The sequence below is a fragment of the Lampetra fluviatilis genome, chromosome 23 (genome assembly GCF_964198595.1).
Source record: "Lampetra fluviatilis chromosome 23, kcLamFluv1.1, whole genome shotgun sequence".
Classification (NCBI taxonomy): domain Eukaryota; kingdom Metazoa; phylum Chordata; class Hyperoartia; order Petromyzontiformes; family Petromyzontidae; genus Lampetra; species Lampetra fluviatilis.
The window spans coordinates 12,379,513-12,402,483 of NC_136297.1; the positions used below are offsets into that span (position 1 = coordinate 12,379,513).

Consider the following 22,971-nt stretch of genomic DNA (forward strand, 5'->3'; position numbering starts at 1 on the left):
CTTCCTATGTTCGCTTGTCAATCACAGGCAACACCAATGACGCTGGCGTTGATATAGCTGCAGAGGAAGCTCTCAAAATGAATCCTGTCTTGCTCGAGCGGATGTCTGTGCACCAGGGTGCACGCATGCATGAGAAACAAAACATCTCAATTCATGTTACATCACAAAGCAATTTCCTTATTTGCACAAGTTTATGTACAGAAATATTTCAAACAAATCAAGATATCTGTAAAACGAAATGGTAAACCACGTAAAAAAACATGAATTGCAACAAGGTACTGTTTGCATAATTTCCTCTGTAAAACATGTGGCTTACATGCTCAATGCCAAGTTGGACTGTTACATACATAACACGACACAGTAAAACACAGCTGGCTGCAATATTGCAAATATTACAATACAGCCAAGTAAGAAATAACATTTCTATCTTGCCAAATAAACATTACAGCATACAATGCCAAATCCTACATCTCACAGCTGGGGCCAGATTGGTTCCGGAGCATTACGAAGTTTGCATCAGATATTTTGTGGACAAATGTATCATTATTAGACTTTTGCACTCACGATAATTAACGCGGGCGTTCTATCATACACTTAGAGGCTGACTTGTTTGCTCAAGAATGACGCACGTCTTTGTACTTGGTTCAATGAGTCAATATAAAAGTCAGATGCGAATCTTAGTCCGGATGTACATTTTCTCTCGGCAGCTGCTCTCGTTTTTGAAAATAAAAATATGGTCAAGTCCTCGCGTACGACCCGATGTCTTGTTCCGCCACTTAACAAAGTTGACGGTGGTGAAAGCTTGAAGTTCAGCGATGTGCGAGCGACGTGAATTCACCGCGTGCCCAACAAAACTGTAGTTTCTGTTGCGTGTAAAACACCACGAGCTGAAACAATAAATCACCACGACATCAACGGGGCAACGCCCTTTCAGTGAAACCTAGGAAAATAAATATTTCCAATGTAAATATCGGACGTGTTCAAATCTTCCGGGGACTTACATGGCCCCCTTTTTTTGTTGTAGGACATTTTTAACATCTGAAAGTTACAGACCACTGCTGATGTCCAATGGGCTTCGGGGCTATACAGTGTTTGCCTTCAAATATGACCGGTTTATACAGAAACCCACTGCAAGCTCTGGAAGAGGCGCCCCATTCTGCGGATTTCCAGACACCCGAGTCTCTGCCCATTAGCTCGCATTGTGGGCTATACAAACAGCTACAGCATAGAACGGTAGAATAGTTTTAGAAGCAGCTAGTGTCAAGGGCGATAGCAACTCATACATACACTTCTCTGCTGCAAAAGGCGCAAATAAAATGTCAAATAAATATGGACTGTTTCAATACTTGTGTGTTTTTTTAACTTATTGCTGTTGGTGACACTCCCATACAGGTAGAAAAGGGCCAATAGTTGGTCTCAAATTTAAAATAAATGTGTGAACAAAAATACAGGGCTTTAAACGCAACCTCAAATAAGACCAAAAAACTTGCGACTGTTATTTCTATCCCTCGGTGGCTGCTGTGTTTTTAAAGTTACATTTTATATTCCCCAGTAGGATGAAAGTAACCCAGTACAAAAAAAAAGTTGCTTTGATCAGTGGAAAGCGTTCACTCCATAGAATTTCTCGGAAGTCCTTACGCCGCTTTAGAACCGATTTTTTTTTTTAAATCTGCCACCACAGGTTTAAATGTATGCACATGCACAAAGAACACTGTTGTATCATTAAGATTTACAGTGCCGCAAAGTATCGTCAAACCCAAATTAACACAGCTATTAGTTGCAGCTTAATATCGCTCTAGCTTTACGTATTCCCATATCCCCGCTAGCGCACAGCTCCATCTGGGCAAGCGGCCACGTTGTTCTAACCCCCTTCCCACTCCGCACCGGTCGACAACCGCCCACCACCCCACCCCCGCCGCTGCCACGCACTTTTCCCGAGAGCGTGACACTGAGCAGGCCCCGCGGCAGCTGTGACGCACGCAGGGAGGGAGGGCGGGGGAGGGAAGGGGAGCGAAGCGAGGGCCCCCCTCCACCTAACGCAGCAGCCTCCACACAAAGATCTCATTGTGTGCGGCGCTGCCGAGAACGCTTCCGGACGGCGAGAAGCGAATGACGTGCGGCTCGTCGCTGTGCGTGCCCGCGTCCCGCAGCGTCCCTCCCTCCGGCGCCATCAGCATCAGGGCCCTCTCTGCACGTGGCACAAATAAATAGGGGGGGGGGGGGTACACATTTATCAATACATTTGATAGGCACACAAGCACTGCCGTGTGCGGAAAGCATACATCTCAAAGCTGGATGACGAAGATCCTTGAAGGCGTGCCCAGGAAAGCGGCTTCCGACACGAGCCAATCTGCAGTCATCAGCTTTGTTGGAGAAGGAATAATTTCCACGTTTCATGTGCCTCGGAGTGCCATGTTACGTAATTCATACCACGCTTGGTAAAAGTTTGAAAATGACAAAACAAGGCGTTTGTTCTCCACGCACCAACATAGCCATCTGTGTGCATTCGCCGAGGTTGCTGTGTGTCAGGATCCCGCATTTAACAAAGTTATTATCCCGTCCTTTTGGTGGTTTGTGGTCAATCAAATTAAATATATAAACAGACAATGGTTTGTTTAACATCCAAAAACTAAAATAAACTTCATACAACAGCCAATGGGCCCTCTGGACACATGTAGCAGTAATTATTTCCTTCGCCAATTGCAATGAGCGACGCGTGAGCTTCGTGACTCTGCGGTCTCTGCCGGCCACGATTAACCACGCCGGACGGTTCGAGAGCGGCCGTGCCGGTCCCACCTGTGGAGCCGAGAGCCAGGTGGTCCCCACTGGGAGCAAGGCTGAGGCAAGTTGTGTGGCCCTGCACAGGGATCCGGCGTGTGACCTGCGAGAAGAAAACCAGGGGAATTGGCATGAGCACACGCAGCAATGACAACAAATCAAAGATGCCATACCGCCTTTAACACACTATTGGCGCATGTGCTGTTAGCAAACGCCTATTAAGGCCGACACAGCACACGAGGGAAAGGGTGGCCAGTACCATGCACTGCTGAGTCGACCTAGGGAAGGCCCAGGACCGGTTAAAATATTCACCAGTGCATTGGTCATGAGCGGGAAATGAACTCGAATCACTGAGTTTACAGCGCAGTAAGCTAACCAATGCACTACACCTTCCCATACAAACAAAAAATACAGAAAAAGACCCCGTGTAGCCTTAACAGACTGTTGGGGCAAGTGCTGTTTTAAGGCCGGCACGGCACACGAGGGGGTGGGTGGCCTGCACCATGCCCTTTGTCCCCCATGTGGCGATGTTTTTACACCGCACAAGGTACTCATTTGAGGGTGAGTCGACCTAGGGGAGGCCCAAAACCGGTTCTGATAATCGTCGTGAGCGGGAATCGAACTCGGGTCGACGGGCTCGAAGCGTCGCGCACTAACCGCAGCACTACCGCTCCCCGCTTTGTCCCCATACACTCACACACACATGCACACACATGCGCACACAAACACAGACACACCGTGAGAATGGGCATCGACACACACGCGCACGCACAGACACCATGAGCTGGTTTTACTCCGGGCGTCCCCGGGGAGTGGAGGGCTTGACTCGGGGTGTGGGGGTGTCACATGAGATGGTATCGTGGTGACATCCTTCCGACGCAAAAAAATAAAAACCCACATGCACGATTGGGTTGGTTTCTTTTGCAGATTTAGATAAGTGAATACAATTTCCTTTATTTAAAACTGCGGAGAGTTAAGGAGGGTTGGGTGTTGGAAGCACGGAAGTCCAGATCAATAATTATTCAAGGAAATGGGGGCTTGGGCATGGAAAGTTTGAAAAATGCTGTCCCAGCTCACATTTTCAACCAGTAGGCTGGCCTGGACTGTAATGGGAAATATAATTTTAAACTTTTTTTGCAATAACATCTCTCACTTAAAACTCATAAACAATGGGGAAAATTAAACACAATTAAAGACCGGCACTGGCTCAAGTCACTGAATCTAGCGATGAAAGTAAGCTTTGTTTAAAATTCACACAGGAACATATCTAAACCACTTCCATCTGTCCTGTACACAAACGATCGTTCCAAAGGAAGCAATGCTTGTAAAACGTTACAATTTGAATGCGTTTCGCACCGGCGAACACATGCAAAATGTAACCAAAAACAAATATCACCCGCAAGGGTCTGGATGTTATTAAAAATCAGCACGCAAGTAAATCAAGTCCACACTCAAAAGTTTTGGATGAGAATAAAAGCCCATCTGCAGAAACTTTAGCCGCAATGCGTTCCACCCTAGCTTGAGAACTACACCCCACGCCCCCCCCCCCCTCAAGAAACAATAGCAATCTACCCTCGCAGCCCAGCCGGCAGCTAGACCCAGGGGCGGACGCAGCGCCGGCAAGCCGCCCGGTTGGACTCGTGGCGTCAACTCGGAGTGGATGAGAGCACAACCTTGGATTGACTCCACCAAGACGGGGGGACCTCCCCTCCCAGCGGACAAAATCCGGGTGGCGTCACCGCTGGACGAAGCACCCCCCGGAGGCCATCACGCGCCGTGCGGCACGCAAGCGCATTTCCCACGCAGCAGCAGCGGCAGCGCTCGGTGATTTACCGTCCATAATCAGGCTCTGCCGTTGTTCGCTCTGACCATGTGGTTGTGATTTTGGCGCCCGGCCCCGCCGGTGCACCCTGGGGTTCAGAGGGGGTCCGCCTACATGGCGCGCAAGAGTCCGACAACAGGGATCGTCGTCGTCGTCGTCGCTCTCACAAGCGTACATGGAGGGCCGTTGTTGTGAAACATCCCGACGCCACTTAATGGCATCAACCCCACCCACCCGCCCGCCCGCTCATCCGCCCGGTCGACCGGCACATGATTCCCATTATTAAAGAAACGTGTGCGAATAGAAAATTTGGTTTGGCATTAATGCTCTCCATTGTGCATTCAATTTGCATGGGTTTAAAAGCTATCGTTGCAGAGGTTTGAAAATGCACAGAGCCTGCTACTTTGCCGGGGAAAGTGGTGACTAATATTCCGCGCTTCAACGTGTGTCACGACAGGCATTGTACGAATTTTCCCTGTGCACGTGCTGCCATTCGCAAAGTTGTGACATTGTAATCATGTGTTACTGTGTGTGTGTGACGGCAAGCATCTTTTGATGTCTCTTTAGAAAAAGAATCCCAATTATTTAAAAAAATACGTGAGTGACGTATTTTTCACTGCGACACCTTTATCACAGGGTAAAGACTACACCATTCTTTATTATGCTGGTGAATATCGGTCGTGGTGACCAATCATTTGAGCAAAGAGCATCACATGAAGAGTGGAACTATAGAGAGACAAAATTTGCATATGATCGTGACTGCGTGACTGATGTAAATTCTAAACATGTTCCTGAATGGTTAGGAAGCTGAAATTTGGCACAGATATTGTTGAGCATGTACTGAAAATATATAAATCTAAAACGCGTGAAAAGAAAATGCAGGCCTCCAAAGATTATGGCTTGAAGATTGATTGCATTTACTTACCGGGCAGGCTCAGCTCACATTCTCAACTGCTTAAAGGCAGCGCTAAACACTTTAAAATATGATCCCCAATGCCACCAACAAAACCAAGGGATTCGCCTTCTGTCGAGCGCGACGCCGAAGCTGACACGAAGGTGGGCACTGCCCCCAACACCGTCACGAGCGTACGGCATACATTGTTGAGGCTTTCCCGAGAAACTCTTTGACCTGTCACCCACTGACCTGGCGTAGGGTCAGGCTGTAAAAGACGACGTCCGTCTCCAAGTCGAATCCCGTGTGCGCCACAGTGGTCGGGTCGCCCGGACAAATGAGCACGCTGCACCGCGGGAGTCTCCCGCTCGGCTTCTCTTCCTGGTATCGAAAATCAAAACGCGCTTTTTATTGTCTCGTTAAAACCGATGTCGAGCTCAGAAAACACGGGGTTCTTTTTTACGTAACCCAATGCACGTGTGTCGGCAGGCTCGGAGATTTTCCTCGCAGCCCGTTGTGCATCGCAAGGAGGCGGCTGTTAAATTTCCACAAAATTGCAAGCAAAGGAAAAAAATGAATAAATCGTTCAATTAACGTTAATGGAGTCAAGTGACCCAGGTTCTCTGAACCTTCGGCAGTGACTCATGCGCTGCACATTGTGTGGTGAGTGGAACAATACAATGAACCCCCTTGACTAGCCGGTATTATCTTTTACCGTGTGCAATTTGTAAATGCTTTTCATTTTGGACATGCATTACTAAGCAGCGATGGCCTGGAGGAAACACAAGTGGTTTGTTTAGTGTATTAAATTGCCAGAGGTCCCCACCCTCCTCCCACTGCTAACAAACATGTTTTCTTGTCCGAGGCAGACAATAAGAGCGGTGAGTGCTGGAGAAAAAAAATAATCAATTTGTCTTTGAATGCTCCGCACTGCAATTCCATGAGAGACGTGAAGCGGCGTGCTTTTGGCGGCGGGATTGTGCACACGGCCGATTGAAAAGCTGTGCCCCTGCCTGTGCCTTGCATATGTGAAGCCTCCTCCTCGGTTCTCCAAACACAACGTGCAATACAACGCTGGCAACACTCCAAAACGAGCTTCACTCTTTGTTTAAATAAACAAACCCGCCAGCCAGTGAAACTCCTTAGCATGCACACACAAAACTAAAGCCAGATTGGGTTTTGACATTTTTCTCTTTCTTTAAGCCAACTAGACTCATAAGCAAAAACTCAAGGGACGTGCAATGCATTGTGGGACACCAAGAACAGTGGTGACGCGAATCGCTCAACGCCTCCGTTCCAAACGCAAACGATCAAAGACGTGATCTTCACGGCAGCGTGACACGTGTCGTGTTGCATTTGCGTCTGTGAACATCTTAAGGGGGCTCTCACCTGCTGTTCACATGGACTCTGGAAGGTGAGCCAGTCCACCAGATTGCACTCGTCTTTAGGCCAATCGGCTTTCCAGATACTGATCCGCCGATCCAGACTGGCGGCCAACCACAGGTCGCGACCTTTAGGGCTGGCCTGCTGACATTGGCAACGTTAATGATCACACCGTACATTTGTCGAAGCACTCATTGCAATTTGTTCTCCAATCCTTTTTTGTTCGGAGGATGAGCATGTGTTGGTTAATTTCGTATGAGTGAGAACGCAAGCAGTGGCGGTAGTCCTTTATAGCACGGTGAGAGATCATCGAGACCAAAAGCCTCTTTTTAAAGAGAGACCTGGGTCGAACATAAACAAGCAAGAAATATCATTCAGATTATTGGATTCTATAACGCATTCTCAACTGTTTAATGAGCAATAACACTATGTTCCAAGCCACAAACCAAGATGACGACACACAGCGCATGAGGTGCGATGTTGCGTGTGCCACTAATGCCACTGGGATGGAGAGGTGAGGCATGGAAGTAATGACGTCGTCGCCTTAGCCGGGTTTGAGCGCTGATTCTTATGGCCAATTTTTGGTAAAACCCGTTGACCAATTTGGCCAGTTTTTCTTGGTTAAATGCCTAATGGCAACACGACTTCATGCTAACATTAATTTTTTTATTGGATGATCTGTATGAGAGTTATTGTGAACTCTCCATTAGAGATAAAAGCCAGACAGAAGTGCAGAGCTAATGCATTCATGCTTTCGATGTTAGCTTGAACGTGTTAAAAGAAAAATACAAAGTCCAAAACGAAGGCTAATAATACAATAGCTGAAGATTAAAGCCTACTTTAAAAGTTATTAATAACAGATTCATTATTGGTAAAACATAAGAAAAACGTTGATGATAATTTAGTATAAAAAAAAACCGAGTAATTTGAATTACATAAAGAAATGCATTCACACCCTCCAAACAAAGAATCTGGAAGTTCAGTGAAGACCAACTGTTCCAGAATAGTTTCTAAATATAGTGCAGACAGGATAATGTTCCATGTGCGGAAGGCATCAAACACAACAGAGGATTTTCCATATTCAGTTCTGCGACTTTAGGGACACGGACAAAGAACTGCGTGGCAACATCTTTTGTCGGTGAACAATACGGCATATATGATACAGGTTTTTCTGGGTTAGATCGTGTAAATATTTATGCGAACAAACCCAAAAAACCTGAGCAACAGCGTGAATATTTACGCGATCTAACCCAAAAAACCTGTATTATAGATATTGGTCGCAAAAGCCTACGTGTTAATACGTGAAATATCAGTAATTATTTTTATAATTCAAATATGCTAGCTTCATTCACCTGCCAAAGCAGTGAAGTATGACTAAATAACTCCCACGGGAAGGGAGGCCTTCCTTCAGCTTGTGCACTGACAAAAATGTGCTGAACATGGACACACTCGGCAACATGTCGCTCATTCGTAAGGAGACCCTGCGCCCTCCAGAGGTTGGGCTTAGAGATTACACGTAACTTTGCACAAATAAATCACGACTGCCAAACAGCAGCGAACCAAGTGACATGCAAGTGACACATCACTTAACAGCCGTGAGCAAGCAGGTGAGACGCCCGGGGGATTCCATCCAGAGCAATAGACACAAAGGCACCTTGAAAACTCCTTCCTGTAAACTTCTCTCTGACGGCACGCATACACGTACGTGTGCGGGCGCGCACTGCAGGCTGCAGATCGGCGAGGAGGCGTGCTGACTCAGCATGCGAAACGTGAGGCCCGTGCGCACGCTGTTGAGAGCGACGCGGCCGTCCGCCCCACCAGTCAGCATCACCTCGCCTGTCAAGGAAAACATTATTCAGAGCACCGCCAACATAAACGGTTAAACAATGCGATTTAGTCATTCGGGTAAGAGCAAATGCACACAAAATGTCATTTATCAAGGAAAGCCTCACTTCATCTCAACGTAATATTTTTCAGAAGGGTCTTGCATTTGAATCCATGATAATTTCATTAACGAGTGTTCTGTACGTTCGAAGAAACTATAGCATTCAGAGAAAACACACGCAAAATGAGGGGCCAACTCTGCTGTAATGTCACATCCCAGCCTCCTTACAGACTAATCTGTTTGGAAGTTCACAAATGTGATCCAGCAACACATCGTTTGCCTCCAAAGAGAGGGATTAGAGGCATGAGCCACTATACTGTATCATGAAAATAATGTCTTTTATATAGTGCTCTCTACACAGGGGCACACGATAAGGGACTTACACCGCACTGCATCTCAAACACTTCAAAGGGCATCCCCAGTGGCAGCTGTCCCTCTGCGGCACATGGTGACTCAGCACCTGGCCTGAAAGCGCGCATTAGCCTGCCGGTAAGGGCCAAAGATTGCAACATGAAAGCCTATTTGAGTATTTTGCTGACCAAATGGGGATTATTTAGGCAAGCGTCCAACAATTGCGCCAGTGAATTGTGCCACGGCGCTCAGCTCAAAACACAATCAACGCGAGGCTCCCTCACCGTCGGAAGAGAACGCAACGCAGCGGATGGCGGCGCCGTGCGGCTGCAGCTTGTGCAGTGTCCGTGCGGACGCCACGCCAAATAGACGAAGTGTCCCGTCACCGAACCCGGCAGCCACCTGCGAAGGAGCCGCGCCGGTGGGGCGCCACGCCACGCACGTGCAGCTCTAGACAGTGAGACATCGCGCAGGGTCAGCGACTGCTAAGCACAAGCGGGTTATGACATTTTGGGTCGTGGCCTTTCTTCATGTGCTATGAAGATAAGCAATTGCCCCGTAACGTTGCCTGCATTTTTTGTATGTATGTTTCACTTTATTCACATTGTACATAGCCAACCGTGCTAATCCTAGGTGTGGGGGAAGGACAACTAAACACAAAAAGGTAGTGTCATTGACGAATGTGTTGAGTTCTTTTGTTATTTGTGCACTGCATCACCCAACAATATGCTTGTCCTTTGAGTGTATTTACGCACAATGCATTTTTTTAAGTTGAATAAACTGAAATAGAAAATGACCCAGGGCCACGGTGGGCAGTGTGCCCGAGACGTGGTCACGCACCCGGTGCAGAGTCTGGAACTGCACGGCCAGCTCCATCCCGGGCACGGACCACACCCTCAGCAGCCCGTCCTCCGAGCCGCTGGCCAGCTGGCTCCCATCGGGGCTGAAGGCGATGTCGTTCACCTGGGGCAACATCACAGTTGCAATGTGAGGTCGCGTGAATCCACACCGGGGACTTTGACACTCCCCAGGAAAATATTTCAAATTCATTGATATCAATATTACAGTTTTGTCTTCAGTAGGGCTTTAACACGCAGTAGAAAGTATTTATCATCATCAGCCATGATCTATCCACTGCTGGACGAAGGCCTCCTCAAGCCATCACAGTCTCTCAAGGTAGTGGAGGGGAGTTAATCAGCAACGTGTATACCTTCATGTCCAGGTGAGTAACCTCATGGTGAATATCTGAAATGCTGGCATCGAGTGAGCGAAGCGGGCAAGTGGCGTTACCACACGGTTCATGGTTTGAAATCGGTGATGGCAATTGCGCTGTGGCCTTTTATCGTCCTCTGGTGCAGGAGATAGCCGCATCCGCCTGATGCGGTAAAATGTATCGGACACCCGCGCTTTCTCGGCGCTCTGCTCACGAGCTCTGAGCCCCCCCCCCGCCCCCCCGCCACCGCCAGGCACCTGCCTTGCCGTGATGGCCGCTGACGAGCCGCACGCTGGCGCGCTCCGTCCAGTTGATGTACCACAGCGTGCCGGCGGCCGTGCCCACAATCCCCATCTCCATGACATCATCGAAGGCGGCGCTCACCACGGCGCCATCCAGCACCATCTCCCCCTCCATGGACACGAGCTCGCTGGCGGTGATGCAGCAGAGAAGGACGCAGCGAGGGTGAGGGTGGAGCCACTGCCAGCACTCGCAGTTTTACCATTTAAACAAATCCCATGTGTATTTTGTGAACCAGAAACAAATGCTTAAGAGAAATGTATAACACAAATAGACCAGTGTAATGAATATCTAAAAGTCTAAATATATTTTAAAAAGTGAAGTCAAAATGGCTTCATGTTCAAACAAGAATATGGCAGTATTCATCTCCTGTACACAGCTCTGAGCCACTCATGGACATAACACTCACATGGCATGGCATTGTGAGCTGGATGCAAGGACTAAAGTGACACTCAACTGCATATACAGTATATAAACTATACAAACACTGAACAATACAATCCCATAAGGAGGTCATTCACAAAGCTCCATCAACTAATTGATTTAGCCGGGCGGGTGTAGCGCACACCCGTAATCCAGCACTGTGACAAGGGTTGGTGGGTCACACAAACTCCCTTCACGTGGGCGTCGCGGTGCCATACCCTGGCTTGCCAGAAGGCAGTACAGCAATGTATGGACTAATATCATCTGTTCCTTCTCACATGCGTGGATGTTCTCCGGGTTCTCCGGTTTTCTCCGACATGTATTAACACTCGCTGAGAAAGATCTTAATATGTAGAGGACTACAATGGATCACCACCTAGCTGCCTTCCAACTTGCCTATGGCACATCAGCTATTGCGGAACACAATTTGCATGAACGACGCTATGTAAAAATAAACATTATTTGTATAATTATTATTATTTACACGAAGATGCAGTGCCTTGTCCAGTTTTAACGATGGGTCCAGGTCTGCATGAGGATGAGAGAGATGATGCCAGCCACGAGCTCGGACACAAGCCGGAATGTGCGGACGAGGCGACGGTGCGTGCCGTACCTCTCTCTCACGCCGCCCTCCATCGTGTGGCTCACATTCTCCACGCACCACAGGCGGATCCTTTTGCTGCTGCTACCACTCAGCAGCCGGTTTCCATGGCAGCAGAGCACACCTAGGTGCAATTATGAACGTGTCAGTGGTTAGGTTGTGCTCGTACAATCAACAAAATTGTGCGCCGACAAATGAGTTCGAGTTTTTGTTATTCGTCATATCAGAGTTAATGTTCATGCTCAAGAGGCTCATTTGGAAACAGACAGAAGAGAAAAGTCTGATCAAAATGTACGCGTTACTTAAACCCCATTGGCATTGTTTAACATCATGCCGCTATTGAATTTCTGAAATGCAAAAAAGGCCTAAATGAAACACGGGACCACTGTGCGGCCCGGCACGCCGTACCGATGTCTGCCGTGTCTGCGTCCCACGAGAGGAGGCAGCGCCGGCGGTCTGCGTCCCACGCTGCCAGGCGGCCACACGCGGACGCCGTGAAGAGCAGCGAGTCGGGCCCCATTACAGCCGCGCTCAGCTCGCTCGCCCCGGCATCGTTGGGCAGAGGGGCCGCACTCAGCTGATCGGACCGGAGAGCAAAGTTACATCACCAGAGATGTACTGCAAGATATCATGTAACTATCAACACTGCCACTAGATGCTCATATCAGATCCAGTTAACGGGAGGAGGCCCCTCATTCAGGATTGAATATGGATTTGAACTCAGGTGGTGGAGAAATGCATAGGGTGCCAGCCACCCAATTAAATACCTTCATCCACTGTACAAAAGTAAAAAATCACAGTGGAATTAAATTACAAAACAGCGCAAAGACACGTTAAGTCTCTGTGAATTCGCATTTGCAAACATCAGGTGTATCCCGTCGAGGGTCAATGGAGGAAAACGCCATTCACCTGCAGAATCGTCTTCTCTCCGAGATTTTGTGCTCGGCAGAAAGCGATAGCGCCACTGCCCACGCACACGAACGCTCCCGCGGCCGAGGGGTCGGGGCACACGTCGTTAATTGGGAACAGGGCGCGTGTCGCGGCAATGACGGCGTACGTTCTGGTGTCCCACAGCACCACCATCCTCTCCCGGTAGTCCCCTGGAATGAAATCGATGGCTTTCAATCCCTGCTGGCGGCAGCAGCGGCAAATTGGGCAAGAGCACCTCACCAAGGCCACAAAAATATGACTCGCCGAATGGACTGGTCCCGCCCAGCTTGTGCACATTGAAATGTAAACAACGAAGAGAGCAGCAGTGGAGACTCACCCACGGACAGGAGGACGCTGTTGTCGGCTGAGAATGCCATGGCCTGCACCTCGTGCCTGTGACGAGACAACACCCGCTCGCAGGACCCCCGGCGGGCGTCCCACACGCAAATCTGGCTGCCGGTGTCGCCGCGCCCGCCCGAGGCTGATGCAAGAGCCTGGCAAACAATGTTCTTGTTATTTTAATCCGTAATAGATTTTTTGTCAGTCACGATTCTGACTTCCTGGATTGTTATTCTGACTTGAAGTTGAAACGAAATGCCGCATCTCATTACTACATTTAGGAATAGTTCGACAACTTACCGATGAACTGCAGAAATAGTAATTGGTGCGTTAAACGCTTGTACCCAAGATAATTAATTTGTTGTTCTGTGTCAGGTGGTGGAGGGTCTTAACGACAAATATTACATGGCTGAACCCAAAAACCCTATTATGAATCGTAATATTGGCTACAAAAGTTTTATTGTCATTTTTTCGACAGTATGCTTAAGAAACTTTTGTTGTGATTCACACGTGTTGGAGTCGCAAGGTTTGGCATTGCCAAAAATACTTAAAGAGCGACCCAAGGCACCAAATCAAGTGGCAGGGTGGCTCAGTGATAACACTCGTGCCTAACATCAAGGAGGGCCTGGGCTCGATTCCCGACTCAGTAGCATTGCTGCGTGGGGTTTGTATGTTCCCCCATATTCTGCATGGGCTCCTCTGCGTTCTCCGGTTTCCTACCATAGCTAAAAAAACATACACTGTAACTGGAATTGGCCAAATATCCCAATGCTGGCAGCAGACTCAGTGAGGCTTTCCTGGGTAAACAAGTGTAAATAAATAACAGAGCCACCACCCCAAGGGTGGTTCCTCGTTCGCGAGAGACAAACCTCTGCGTCGTGGGATGAGGCGAGCGTGGAGATCTCCTCGGTGTGGGCCTGGAGGTGTCTCTGCGCACCCGTGTGCAGGTCCTCCAGCACCAGCAAGCTACCGCACGTGTACGCAAACAATCCTACAGGCAGCAGCAAATGGTCTGTTGATTGCACTGGGGCACGGCGAGCACTCGGCATGTTTGATGCCCAAAATGATGGGGGCATTGCTAACAAAACAAATGCATAATAATAACAAGGAATCTGTATATAAGCAGGCGACGGTGTCAATGAAATGTACCAGCGAGCTGGGTACATTAGAGATACAATATAAAATGGGAAAACTGTTCTGCAAAACAAATACTGTCCAAATTGTGTACGAGTATAAAGACTACAACTGATAACTATAATTAAGCCTCGCGCCGAGTGTTGAAACTCTTCTTCAGGAGACTCTTGTTTTCGGATGTTTGGCCAATTCTATAATCAAGAATGTTCGCACGAGGGAGAGAACTGGAGGGCACAGAGGAGACCCACACATGCGAGGGGATAGCACTCGATGCTCCTCAAAGTTTTTGAGTTTCACAACTCCGTGATCCACAAAGCTTCGGCTCCAAAGTGCTGGATTACCAGCGTGCCTCTGAAAAAGGCCAAACAGCTTTTTGCTAAACGAATATATTAAATAAAAACCCAAAGCAGCAAGCGAAAAAAACCAAAAGGATACAACCAACATGCATCAGTACCTGAATCTGGATTCCAGATCACATTTCCCCGAGCGTTGCCATTGAATCCCACGACCATGGACAATCGCAGCAACGCCCCGCCCGTCGCTCCACGCCTCCGCTGTGACGACACAAAACGACACGCACCATGAGCCTTGACTATGATGTAAGGAAAGCCTTGTGGTCTGTACTCACAGCATGTTATACACCCAGTACCTTGGAAGGAGCCGATGTTTTCAAGTGAGGAACAAAGTGCCTGTAGGACTTTGGTTGGCCACAGGAGGCAGGCATATGTTCATCTCCATCAGTGGCTCCTGCAAAGCAGTTAAAATTTGACAAACAATCATTGCATTACAAGGTGAAGATGACTCAACTTTTTGGTAATTTCATACACTCTGAAAGAGGCAATTCTGCACTCTCGTGCAGTGAGGTGGTGTCCCATCACGACCGATGAACACAAACTTAAAAAGGACCCAGAGTGTGCTGTTAATGGCCCTCTGTGTGAAAACTTACTCTCCATGATGTTCACTTCTTGGTCATCGTATTTCTCTCTGGCCTGCAGGAGGGAGGAGATATCCCTGCGGCTTGGGATGTTATCTTCAATAACCACGGCGCGGTCGGATAGGCCGCCCAGGCCGGTTCCCTCCCGCACTCTGCCGGGACTGTCCCCTGGGAGGGAAGATATAATCGCCAAGCTGTCGTTCAAAATCTGCCCGCGTCTACGATCGCATCAGCGCTTTTCAGATCACACGATGCTTATCGGCACGCGGCGTAAGACTGCTGACGTGCACTGTCAGGCATGTCCAAACAACCCTTGCCAAAGCATTTCATGGAACACTGTGGAAATTACAAAACATCCCAAATCAGGCCCATCGTGAAAAAGCCTTGAGACTCAGTGAGGTTTTTTTAGTTCAAGGGCATTATTATGATCACCAATAAAATGTTAACCCTCCACACTGATGCAATTCTGTAATACGATGAACTGCTACAATAAATGGTGGAAAAAAATGTTATTGTTACTAAGTTGTAATCGTCATCATCATACCAGTGTGAGCCAAGGGGCTGATGCCAGTCATGTCCAAGCGATGGGGCGAGGAGGGGATGGGCGTGTGGGGCTGGGAGTCTCCGCCGCGCGCTCCGCTGTCCCCCATTGCGAATCCCACGTGATCCCCTGCAATGACAAACACTTAGCACGGTCCAGGCTCTACACAGCACACCCCAGGGTGGCACCGGAGTAGACGCTGCAAGTTACTCTCCCAAAAACCTCTGAGCTGTATTTACAACTGGTTAGTAAAAATGCAATGCAGAATGACAGTGTTATTAAAAAAAAAATTCCACCCCCATAATCATATTTCAAGTTATTTTTGGCATTATCTTATCAGAAAATTATCTTTCAATGAGGAACTCTTGCGAATAGTGCAACCACAGAATTGCTGCTTTGGTCTCTTTGTCTTGCTTCTTATCCGTACTAGATTTGGCATGATGTGAGATGTTGCATGGCTGATATTCAAAATTAAGCAAATAAACTAAAAATATAAATTTTGCACCAGCTGAGACCATCAACTCTGTATCTACACGAGGCAATTTGGTTTAATCACAGGTGCCTAAAACGTGGATTCAAACTCCGAATCTCCCAAAATTGCTGGCCAAAATCTCAGACCAGCTATGACACTGTATTAACCCCCTGAGACGCATGGCTACCTCCTGCGTCTTTTGACTGCTAAGCATCATGCATTTCTTTTGACCATCGGGGATGAAACATGACTCACCGGGAGACCACATCAGCAACGGATGGTCAGTCCTTCCACTGCAATAGCAGAAAAAGTGTATTAATGGAGACATAAAGCGACAGAAATGTACACGCATGGTCCAAGCAGGCGTAATCCTCACCAACTTGAAATTAAATGTGTACAGGACAAATCAAAGCCATAACTTCTACACTGCATCAATTTATTCCAATTAAATATGTTTTTATTATTCTACAGAGGCTAGGTACAATGCGAACTGAAGTTCACTTGTCTGTTTCAGAATTCGTGTGTCGTACGTAGCGATGGTCAGATCTAGAAGACGTCCCATCCGACGCCATTCCTGGTGAGTACACAGCTACTGAGAACTGTGGACGGTAGTTTAAGTGGGTCGGTCAAGGGTGGAGGGGTAGTGTGACAATACTTCATCACATTAGTCAGTGCGGGTTGGAGAAAAAATCTAATTTTGTCTCGCCTCTCGTTACGTACCTGATTGGTATGGGTGTCCCTCTACAGGATATCTACTCAAACTCTGCGGCCTACAAGGCTCGCAAGCTTCTTCACCACATCAAGGCAGTGCCCCAGATGTTCACATTAGTGCGTGTTATTCGTTCACGTAGAGAAATAAGTCACTGATAATAATGCTGATGATGATGATGATGATAACAATGATGGCCACGCAAATTTTGAAAACCTCTCCTGAAAATCAACATCTGCGAGAGGGTGCCAACTGACCCGGTCCGCTCGGTGCTCTCCGACTCGTAGCCCGCCAAGTCCCACATGAAGATGGTGCCGCCCCCACTGACGAGGCCCGGGCAACGGCCTGTGAAGCGCAGCCGGCGGACCTCCTGCGAGTGCCCGACAAACGCCTGGGAGGGCAGAACGGCACCGGTGCGTCACAAGCGGCCAATGGCGCTCACGACCGCGAGTGCCGAGAGCCCGCCGGTCGGTGCAAGGGGAACGACGATCGCGCGCCGCTGCGCCGGGCACGGCTCACCTGGACGTCGAGGCCGCTCCCGGGGTCCCAGGCCCGGAGTGTCGCATCGCTCGCCATGGCCACAATGGCGCCGTCCTCACTCACCTGCAAGGCAGAGCAGCCTGCACCCTGCACGTCCCTCACCTGCCACAAGGACAAACACGCCGACACACACACACACACCGATAAGACAATCCCGCTGAAAATCAAATGCCACGTACATTTACATACTCTTGCTCGAATATGAGTCTGTCGTTAATATACGTGTCATGGTGAGGAAGTAGGAACGACTCCAGCATCGTACTGCGGACGTAAATGCACACAAATGTACACAGCGCGTGCCTCTTTGAGCAGTCGTCCAGTGCGCGCGTCGAACCACAGCACTTTGCCAGAGGCGGTCGCCACCAGCAGCTGCCCCGCTGGGCCAAAGCACACGCGCTCCGCCTGGTCCAGGGTGGGGCTGGACGCGTCCATGATGCTCACGTCCACACGCAGAAGCTGAGGAGGCATCGCACGTTAGTCGCATTCTACACAAAAGGGAGGGGGGGAGGTGTCCAGCATTCAAGACACAAATCACTCGTCCTGCGGATGAACAATTGCACCGTCGGAAACTGTGGGTCGGCGCCGGGCGCGCGTACCTCGCATAGCGAGCGAGCGTCGGCCACGGTGACGGCGAACTCGGAGGGCCCCACAAAGGCGAGGTGGGCGCCGTCGCCGCTCACGGCCAGGGCGCTGGGGGCGTAGCTCGTGCCCCGCGCCACCACGCCGCCTGTACTCCGCACCGGCGACAGGAAGAGACTACACTGTGCCGTTCGTCATGGGAGGTGTGGTCGGCTTGCAGCTGGGATGGGCGGGAGGCTCAGGTCTAATGCCACGTTAAATCACTGCTCCAGCATCACTGGCTTCATTGGTGAGTCGGTGATGATGCAGAATTAAAGGGAATAAGTTCTCTACATGGCCTGGTGGCATCTGGACGATATACGTGAGAGTAATGGCCGTGGGTTGTGCCAAGCTGAACTAAATTATTGCCTTCAGGGAAATGGAACAAGCCAGGCAGACCGAACGAGACAAAAAAATAATTGAAGCTTGAATTGCATTGTGATGCCGATTGCTGAGAATTATTCTAATCGTCGGTGGTGGTGGGTGGAGGTTGCACTGTTACAACTGCCGAAAATGAGGCGAGCTTAGGTCGATTCCAGGCAGTGGACGCACTGAGCAGCCTGACGAGAGTGTGCTCCTTGCAGACGGCGCTGTAAAGCGCCAGCGAGCCCCTGGCGTCGCAGCTGTACATGTGCTCCCCATTCGGAGAGAACTCCAGGCCCGTGATCTCTCCTCGGTGCTGCCTGGGCAGAGGGAAGAGACAAGGCACGGCATGTCCGGGTGTCGTGGACACTGAGAAGCCGCAGCGTTCAGTCGCAAAGTGCAGATTGTTTTGTGCGGAAGGATCTGGCCGCTCGTACGATCGCCGAGTACCCACCGGTGCTGTGCCAGGAGGCGTGCGCCGACGACGTCAAACACTCGCACGGAGCCGCTGCTGAATCCGCAGGCGAATCTCTCCAGCTGTGGGTGGCAGCTGACGGTGCAGGCGCTGTCCTCTGCACCGCTGAACTCGTACAGCTGCGATGACGTTCACGTGTCATCGTGTGCTGGCAAATTCTATGGACTTTACAATCGCGTTGCAGAGCTTTTCGCAGCTGTGCTACGCAGTTCAGTTCCCGAAGAAGTTCCCAGGACACGAGAGAAAAATGTTGGACGTCATGCCGAACAATGACGCAGTAGAACCCATAAACACATCAGAGAGCTTAACTTTATAATCGGTCGCAATGTGTATGGACCTAGTAATTAATAAAATTGTGCTTCTGCAAAGCACCTATACAAGTTATTATCGCAACAGTGGTGGTGTAGGCCTCTCATCCAGCACTTCTGAGGCAAAGATTGGTGGATAATAAATATCTATAAAACTGCCAAACATGTTAAGCCGTGAGGTGGCCAAGATACACCTCGCCCAAAATATCTGACCGGGGTGGAAGAATAAACCAAACTGTGATTAAGAGGGCTCTCTATGTCTAGTGGAGGCCTTTCCAGTAATTTATTCGGTGGCAAGCTATTTCAGGGCTGCACCCTTACCTTCCTAAAAAACACAATTATATTAATATCACACGATATGTTACCTCGCCAAGTTTGAATTTGCGGGCTGATCAACTGACCAAGGGCATCGGCATCTGAATATTTATTGACACTGGAGGAGTTTGACGAGCTATAAAGCTCCTTTTCAGAGATGTCCAGCAGGGGCACAGAAGAACGTTACGACAACAAACAGTGCAAATACACAATAGGAGTGCAAAGTACAGGAAAGGCTAACAAATCACTCTAAAACATACAAATATAACTAAACCATGCCCATCCTATCAGGCAAAGCCCACTAGGTATGAACTTATTTTTCAGAAGCGACCTGACCACAAATGATAGCTCAACAAAGTGGCTTATCATGAGGAATTTTATAGCAGCAAAATAATTGAAATAAACTCAACGCATATTACCTGCTGCCCGGTGCCGAGGTCCCAGATTGTTAGCGAGCCGTTGGTGGACACTGCTGCCACCCGCTGGCGCTCGAGATCCAGGGAGAAGTCCAGCAACGGCCCTACCGGTGACCTGGTCACCGTAGCGTAGCTGCGACCGCCAACATCCAGGCGGGCCAGGTGGCCCGTGCGTGTGCCAGCCAGCACGTGACGTCCGTCCGCCGATACTCCCAGCAGAGACACGGCACCTCCCAGGTCTTTGGAGTGACACGGAGACACCATGGTGGGCACAGAGCGCGTGATGCCAGGATGTTACAAGGGGCTAAAGAGAAATGAACAAGTTACATTTATTTATAATGTCTTTATCAGTGAGAGCACTTGATGATGACCACTGTTCACATTATCCACTCTGCATTACCAATCTCCAATGCTCGCCATCCTATAGCAAGTGGCCACTGTTTTGTTTATCACGGCAACAAAGTACACGTTATTTAAATCCTGTTGCACGTACAATTGCTTCCATGACAATATGCTAAATACAATGAAGTAACTCATTGACAGAAGGACACTTATTAATTTCTGGTTATGTCTACGCACCAGTTTGCAGGAGGACGCGGGAGAAGTCTGGGGACCACACTCTCACCGTGCCGTCTTCAGAGCCGGTCACACAAAACCAGCGCGAGACGGCCAAGCGAGTCAGGGCCAGCCCAAAGCCTACGCAAGCCGAGGCCCATAAAATAAACAAATAAAAATGTGTTTTACTCGGAAGACTTCACAGTCAAGAGAGTGAAAGGTTTCACGTACAAACTCAATGTTCCACATGTGACACCTTTAATGCGCTCCTTCTTCTCAGCGAGGAGCCCCATCACTGCCTGGGGTCGGGTGCTCGATTTTCTTTCTCCATTCCCTTCTATTCTATTCCTCTTCTCTCCTCACATCTCCATCCACCTTGTCTTTCCTTCTCACACTCGCCCTCATTATGCCCTGTGCTGACATCTCGACAGCCCTTCTTATTCCACATTTTCTGTATCTCCACGGACACGTACCCAAACCATGCAAGGCTAGCCTCCCTCACCTTCTCTGTGCGCTTCGCAGATAATTCGACATTCACCTTCAACAAAATGACAAACTGGCCGGCCCCACGTTACATCATTAAATTCCCTGAACGTGAAGCTATGACAAAAGCCAATTCACCGAGTGCCCATCACCTTGGTCGGGCAGCCGCTCACGAGGGGAGCGGCTCGGAGGCTGGCGGAGGCGCGTGACTTCCCGCACGGCGTTGTGCTTGTAGTCAATGTCCAGAATGTGGCCACTTTTGGTGCAGGCGAACCTGCGGGAAAAATCACGGTGCTGCTGCAGTGAATGCAGCTCAGCACATGCAGACCGATTGCCGTGTGCCTCGTCTTGTCAGAGACTGCCAAACTAGGCGACTGAAGACTTGACTTTGAAACTAAAGAACTACAACGTGCTCTTATAATTGTTAAAATATGGAATACATTGCTAACATATATTACATCTCTTTAAGTAAAATAAGATGTTGACACAGCTTTTTGTGTTGCGAATGCATTTTAAGTTTAAAATGCTCAAGCTTGTTTTGTAAAATGCAAACGTCTCAGCCTACATGTGACAGCAAGCTTATTATTAAACAATTAAAATGTTCAACACAAATCCTATGAAGAATCAACAGTAATTTAACATTGATCCGGGAATATCTTGTTGTTTCATGACCCCAAGTGATAGGATAGGGGCTGCTGCGGCCATCCGGAGGTGACACAAGCATCGTGCGGCCCTGTGGAGAGGTGAGGCCGGTTGCTCACAGCCGCTTGTCGTCGAGTGCCGGGCTGCGCTCTTGGAAGGCGACATCGGTGACCTCTGTGGAGTGCAGGTCGCCCAGGTCAACAGCACAGGATCGCAGGGAGCCGTTCTGCAACCGCCACACACGAACGTTGTCGCGCCCGCACGACACCAGCCTGGGGACGCAACGCCAGCAGTGAGCACCCATGCCAAGCCTGAGTCACTCAAATGTGAACTAAATTATTATATTTAGTTTACCAGGTAAGGCCCACTGAGCTATCTAGCTCTCTTTCAGAAGCAAGCTGGACACAAATGACAGCTCAACAAAGTGGCTTATGATGCGGAAATGTATAAACGCACGTTTCTAAATGTACCTGTAGCAGCCCCAACAACTTTGAGACCTCAAACATTACCTTTAAGGGAAGATACTAACTACACAGATGACAAATTGCAGAAATGTACAAACACCGTGTGCCCTGGACTTTCGCACACAGCTTTGTATCAACGACTGACACAGGTGCCTCGTCCCAGGGGAGCGGCGAGGACGGGAGCAACACCTCGATTCGTCGAACGGCGAGATGACCATCGTCTGCACGTCCACACCCGTGTGGGCCTTGGCGAGGATGAGGACATCTCTCCTGTGAGTCACCCCAGAGGTGTCCCACACCACCACCATCTCAACACCGCACACAACCACATGGCACTTGATTACTGTGTATACTAGGCAGCGTGACGCTGCTTCAATTCAATCATTACAATAACTTCTTAAGCTTAAAATCTATGCGTTGTAGTCTTGATGTAAGAATGGGTGATTTCAGGTCGGTAAATGTCGTATATAATTGGTTCACATTAACCTTGCAGCCAGTAGAGAGTCCATATGCATCACAATGCCAAATTATTGTAAGATTCTTGAATAGAGTCAAGGCCCTAAATTGTGACAATTCATAAAATCATGAGGGGGGGGGGTTAAATCAATAAATTCCTTATATATAAATGTCTCTGAATACACAATAACAAACATGACATTGACAATTATGAAACGTAAGTGGGCGGCTTGGGCAGGACACATTGCGAGAAGAGGTGATGGCCGATCGACAACAACACTCGTAATTGTGTGGCAGCTAAAGGAATGAACATGCCCAACAGGACCACCGCCACCACAGAGACCGAGCGATGACATCAGCTCACGTGCAGGAGTGAGATGGATTGTTAAAACACAAGGCCCTGGGAGATTGTGAACGTGGAGAGGACTTCATCCAGCAGTGGATAGACCATGGTTTATTCATACGTGAGCAGAATACTTTCGGGTCATGGTGAGGCTTCGAGTAAGTTCACCATTAACTAAATATTGGTTATATAACTAAAACATGACATTTTTTTGGTAGCAGTCATGTGACAGGTTTATTTATTTCTTTTGAACTTCATTGGGTTTTGGTCCGCCGCTGTCGGTCAT

The 22,971-nt window shown here is 48.9% G+C and overlaps 1 protein-coding gene across 2 annotated transcripts in view; it reads right to left on the bottom strand.

Annotated features, from left to right (window-relative positions):
- Positions 1-250: 250 nt before the first annotated feature.
- LOC144940816 (WD repeat-containing protein 90-like) overlaps positions 251-22,971 on the bottom strand; it is a 33,018-nt gene continuing 10,297 nt past the window's right edge. Inside the window, exons 15-43 of one of the 2 annotated variants that reach the window (XM_078867245.1) lie at positions 22,076-22,194; positions 21,542-21,694; positions 20,933-21,054; positions 20,322-20,438; positions 19,746-19,981; positions 18,683-18,822; positions 18,418-18,548; positions 17,844-17,974; positions 17,548-17,703; positions 17,227-17,349; positions 16,965-17,098; positions 16,254-16,291; positions 15,530-15,655; positions 14,998-15,153; positions 14,701-14,798; positions 14,506-14,605; positions 13,787-13,908; positions 12,916-13,072; positions 12,558-12,748; positions 12,057-12,225; positions 11,661-11,772; positions 10,586-10,754; positions 9,952-10,074; positions 9,396-9,561; positions 8,581-8,711; positions 6,882-7,016; positions 5,745-5,873; positions 2,797-2,881; positions 251-2,188 (exon numbers count right to left, since the gene is read on the bottom strand). In XM_078867245.1, the coding sequence (XP_078723371.1) occupies positions 2,034-2,188; positions 2,797-2,881; positions 5,745-5,873; positions 6,882-7,016; positions 8,581-8,711; positions 9,396-9,561; positions 9,952-10,074; positions 10,586-10,754; positions 11,661-11,772; positions 12,057-12,225; positions 12,558-12,748; positions 12,916-13,072; positions 13,787-13,908; positions 14,506-14,605; positions 14,701-14,798; positions 14,998-15,153; positions 15,530-15,655; positions 16,254-16,291; positions 16,965-17,098; positions 17,227-17,349; positions 17,548-17,703; positions 17,844-17,974; positions 18,418-18,548; positions 18,683-18,822; positions 19,746-19,981; positions 20,322-20,438; positions 20,933-21,054; positions 21,542-21,694; positions 22,076-22,194 (3,924 nt within the window). In that variant the 3' untranslated portion in view covers positions 251-2,033. The remainder of the gene's footprint in view (positions 2,189-2,796; positions 2,882-5,744; positions 5,874-6,881; positions 7,017-8,580; positions 8,712-9,395; positions 9,562-9,951; positions 10,075-10,585; positions 10,755-11,660; positions 11,773-12,056; positions 12,226-12,557; positions 12,749-12,915; positions 13,073-13,786; positions 13,909-14,505; positions 14,606-14,700; positions 14,799-14,997; positions 15,154-15,529; positions 15,656-16,253; positions 16,292-16,964; positions 17,099-17,226; positions 17,350-17,547; positions 17,704-17,843; positions 17,975-18,417; positions 18,549-18,682; positions 18,823-19,745; positions 19,982-20,321; positions 20,439-20,932; positions 21,055-21,541; positions 21,695-22,075; positions 22,195-22,971) is intronic. The other variant, XM_078867246.1, reaches the window with a different exon arrangement.